Source organism: Anneissia japonica, unplaced genomic scaffold, assembly GCF_011630105.1.
Source record: "Anneissia japonica isolate Jap-2015-1 unplaced genomic scaffold, ASM1163010v1 scaffold287803_len37860_cov103, whole genome shotgun sequence".
Lineage (NCBI taxonomy): Eukaryota > Metazoa > Echinodermata > Crinoidea > Comatulida > Comatulidae > Anneissia > Anneissia japonica.
The window spans coordinates 31,219-35,910 of record NW_022734156.1 but is presented as its reverse complement, the minus strand read 5'-3'; the positions used below and the strand labels follow the sequence as shown (position 1 = coordinate 35,910).

The following is a 4,692-nucleotide window of genomic DNA, read 5'->3' as shown; positions in this document are numbered from 1 at the left end:
GCCTATGACCAAGATAATAAGATGGAGTTATGTTCTAACTAGCATATTATAACTACTTAATCACAGAAAAACATTTAAATAGACCAAATATTTTCAAAATCTTACCATACTCTTCAACAATTTTTGCTCCTCTTGTACATTTAGCTGTCCTTAGGTTTTTGCCAAATGATTCTATGGAACCTGGGACATCTTCTTCAACATGCAAATGCTGCTCAAGATGAAGTAACAACATCCACTCAGAAGAAAAGTCTTCATCAACATCGTAGACCTTTTTCAGATACGTAACCATTTTGCTTGTCAATTTGTTCCCAATTTCAATCATCATTAATCGAAACTTAGTGAAGCAAATTGAGTTTTTCTTGACATCATAAGGAACCTTGATTTCAATCAACGTATCTTTGCAAAAGTCTGTCCATAATTTCTTCTTGCCCATCAACATTAATATTTCATATATGATATTAACCTTTTGTGTAGTAATTTCCTGGCTTTCTTTAAGCACATCAAATAAATCGAGTGCATTTTCCCTTTCCTTTACATTGCTTATATAGTCAAAAAGAATTAATCTTAGCTGACTTGTCTCTTCTCCTGGCTTGATCTTACCAGCCAAAGTACAGATACCCTTAGTGAGCTTTTCTTCAGACATTTCTGCACAGTTATCAACTGGATACCTAGTAGAAAGACATTTCAAAGGTAAGGATAAAAAAGCTTTGTATTGCACAAACCCAACTGACCTGACATGACAAATGTCTAGACCGATCCATTCACATTGATTAGTCTCCCTCTGCAGACACCATATCTGGGGATACAATAGGGATTCATGCACATCATCTGCTACAAAATGTAAAATATCAGAATTATTGTAATCATACTGTACAGTAGTTTTTATCATAATATACTCTACTTTGCACCACTGTACATAGCCTGGGTTCAAGGCCCTAATTGTGGGTTACTCTATATTGCGCTTAGTGCGTGCCATACCTAATTTAATTGGTGCCCCATACTCGATTTCTTTTTTTTTTTGGGGGGGGGGGATTTAAATTAATCTACTCGTTGGTGGTGAAATAGATAAGATAGAAAATAGATACGCCACTAGTAGATATGACAAGCACACGCCCCACCCAAAATATCCCCACCAATGGTGCGTCAATACAGGGCGCCCCTTTCAAATTGGAAATGTCTATGATCAATGCAGCTTGCCCTTTTTTCCAAAAACTATATTGTCAATAATATAACCAATCTCAGATTTTAGGCATGTGGTTACCATATTTCAATCAAAATGTGTGGCATGAATTAGGCAATGAACCAAGCTTAGACCATACATATACATATACAACTATAGTAAACAAAATTTGTCACTGTTCCTTACTAGAGGAGGGTCAATGAATTAACCTCATATCATTAGACTAAAGTGCTGAAAGTACAACATATCATGTGAACCAGTGGTAGTGTCAGAATTCACAAATTGGTAAGGGGGGGGGCTGTCTCTTATACACATCTAGGAAAAGCAGAATATTGGGCCAGGGAGATGTAAACTCCCTGATTGGGCTGAGGCAGTTGTGGGTCCCTTCCATTTGGTTCAGGGGAATGTGGGATCAAGGGCTTGCTTTGCCTACAATTTTTGGAAATAGATAACTTGAGGCAGTGGTGCTGTCAACATTTTCCTGACACTGCAGCTGGATCCTTATTCCACAACAGATGATTCAGACATAGCAACCACTTGAAACAATAATCAATAGTGATGGGAATGAGGTTAGCAAAGGGAACAATATGCAATATTTAAAATAATTTTAGTTTTTTCTGCATTAACATTATATTTTATTACAAATACCCAAAATAAAAAATAAATATAACAGAAAATTAATACATTTCATCTAAAAAATCTAATTTTTCTAAAATGTATAAAATGAAGGAGACTTTCTAATTTACTTTTGGAAAATATTACTTTTCGGGGAACGTTTAAACTCCTTGGATTAAAACTGTTTCATCGGCAGCTGGATTGTAAAAACTTTTACCCCAATATGACATTCCCTAGATGGCACATACTGTACAATGAAGCAGAATTATTATTTGTCAAAAAATGTTCAACTATTTTTTAATTTCGTACAGTAACCGCCCATGTCTGAATGGAGACACCATAAAATTTTGAATAGATGCCTAATCACCTTATTTTGAAAAGAAGCCCCTCTTCAGTTTGCAAAAGTAATCTCGTAAAGAAGCCAATGGGCTTCTAATCAAGGTAATTTGAGCTGCTTTCGAGATAGCACTTGCATTCATACTGACACTATCTTTGATTATTATGATAGAGTGTCAGCATCAATATTATTTTATAGAACAATAATAACATACAGTAATATATTAATTTCCTCATAAACAAATACAGGAGGGGGATTAAGCCAAGTAGGAACAAGGTTCCTGTACAAGGTTTGGCAACCCCATTACATCAAACATAGCATAACATGAAAGATAAAAAAAGCAAATGGTGAAAACACAGTCACCACAGCAAAAACACCCTGCAGAAATAAAACGCCAGATTATTGGTTAGATTAACATGTTGTCCCACTGTCGTTTTGTGGAAACTTTATAGTAAAAAAATATCCAAGGGCCGGGGATTAGTGAAAAGGTAAATTAATAATAATAAATATTAATTGTAATAATTAAAAATAACCGAGAGACCAGGTCAGCCTATTAGTCTGAGACTATATATATTATTTATTATATAGTTGTCTCAGACTTAGTTGGCTAATGCTAGGTTTACATTGTTCTCAGTGGCCATGGCAGCCTGTTTGCCCGAAACAGTGCGCCGTGGGATTTTGCCAATTTTTTCTCATTTTTATTCAAGTTCTGTTAGATCTTGCTCAGTTTTTTCGTTTAGGCTTCTATCACAGCTTGGTCTTTGTCGATTGCTTCTTCTTGTTTTATTTGTGGCGTTTTTCCTATACTTCCCTTCCCACTACATACCGCCTCCCAAGTTTTGTTACAGCGTACTGTCACGTTTTGTTGCGTTCACCCCCTTTTACTACAGCCTACTAGGTTTATCATCTGCACTGTGACTGACATGGGAAATTTTTTGACAGTTTAAAAATCTGCACTAGCATCCACAGCAATCACGCTTCTTTATTTACCAATATTTGAACTCTCTTCTATGAGAAAATAATAGTTCAATTCAGTATTTGAATTGATTTCAAAGTATTTCGAAGTTTTTAACTTACAATTAAAATTTTGAACGAGAAAAAATACTTTAGCAATTAGCCTATGATGAATAGTGCCCCAAAATTATTGATTGTATTGAATATACTGTACTGGAAAATTACAAAATCCTACAAAAAATAAATAGGCCTATAAATATTATAATATGTAATATTAAGGATGTACAGTAAATTAAGTAAAGTAAGGATGCACAGTCTGTCACTGTCAGTCAGAGCAGTCTCAGTCTAGCATCAAAATCGACTGAAAAGACGATCGTATAACTGCACTTCAAAAAATGATCCTTTGCAGTCTCTCTAGAAGGTTTGATGACGTCAAATTTTACATTAGCCAATCACGGAAATAGACTGGCAAATTATCAATGTTAGTATACCGGCATATTATCAATCTTTTACTCCCCAGCAGACCTCAACATAATCTGGGCCTACTACTGTAGCCAGAGAGCCCATCCAGGGGTAGGCACCAGGCCTATGCCTAAGTACAGCTAGACCTAGGGGGTCGATTATATATCGCCGTGGTTATTGATCCGACACTGGAACCTGATTTCCCAGCGCTAGAAGTCTGACACACCATTGCACGTGACATGAAAGACCATTGATATTTTCTGATCGTCTGTAATTAAATTCCATAATTAATACATCACATTGACTCAATGATTGACACTCCCTGTGGCCTAGCCTACAGTAGGCCTACCTACCCTAGCTAGGTAGGCCTAGGCCTAGTAGGGAATTTGTGTTCCGGTGTTGGATCAATAACCACGTTTTTACTTACTTAGGTCTAGGCCTATTAAATGGCCAAGAGGAGAGAGAGGGTGCACCTTGCTTGTACTGTGTACCTGCTGGTGGTGTAGGCATAGGCCTAGCTTTGGGCCAGCCTATCTAAGCTAGGTCTCTAGGCCTAGTCCTAGCATATAGATAGGCCTACTTGCCTAGCCTAGAGGGCCTAGCTAGCCTTGTCAGGAACAGAGAATTTCAAAGCACTTCAACCAAGGAGGTATTAAATAATATTTAATACCTCCTTGCTTCAACCATGAATGATTGCCGAACGTCGGATCAGGGAGATGTAAAAAATAATAATATTTTTTACATCTCCCTGGTCGGATCATCACTAATTAATAATAATAATGATTTGTATGACTCACCTGTAAATAAAAATGATACAAAAAACTTAAATCATCAAATTTCAAGGATAGGGGCCTAGGTACGCCTAGGCCAAGCAGTAGTAGTACAGTGCAGTAGGTGCCAAGAGTAATGACGAATGACGTGTCGACGAACCTCCCCTTTTTTCCGGAGGAGGTGGGAAGAAATTCCCTAAGCTATTTTTAGAAATTATGTAGAGGGCGTAATTCACACACACACACACACACACACACACACACACACAAAAGCGTGAACCACTTGGACGTGCTATCAGTATAACCTAAAACCTCCATGGTATAACCATGTCCCGGTTTCAGACTTTCTGGACTTCACACATATTTAAAAGGCA

At 37.1% G+C, this 4,692-nt stretch overlaps 1 protein-coding gene across 1 annotated transcript in view; it reads right to left on the bottom strand.

Moving 5' to 3' along the window:
• LOC117116330 overlaps positions 1–4,444 on the bottom strand; it is a gene marked incomplete at its 3' end in the record, with an annotated part of 6,101 nt that extends 1,657 nt beyond the window's left edge. The window contains exons 1-2 of the mRNA XM_033260346.1: positions 4,346–4,444; positions 106–668 (exon numbers count right to left, since the gene is read on the bottom strand). Of these exons, the coding sequence (XP_033116237.1) occupies positions 106–643 (538 nt within the window). The remainder of the gene's footprint in view (positions 1–105; positions 669–4,345) is intronic.
• Positions 4,445–4,692: the final 248 nt, after the last annotated feature.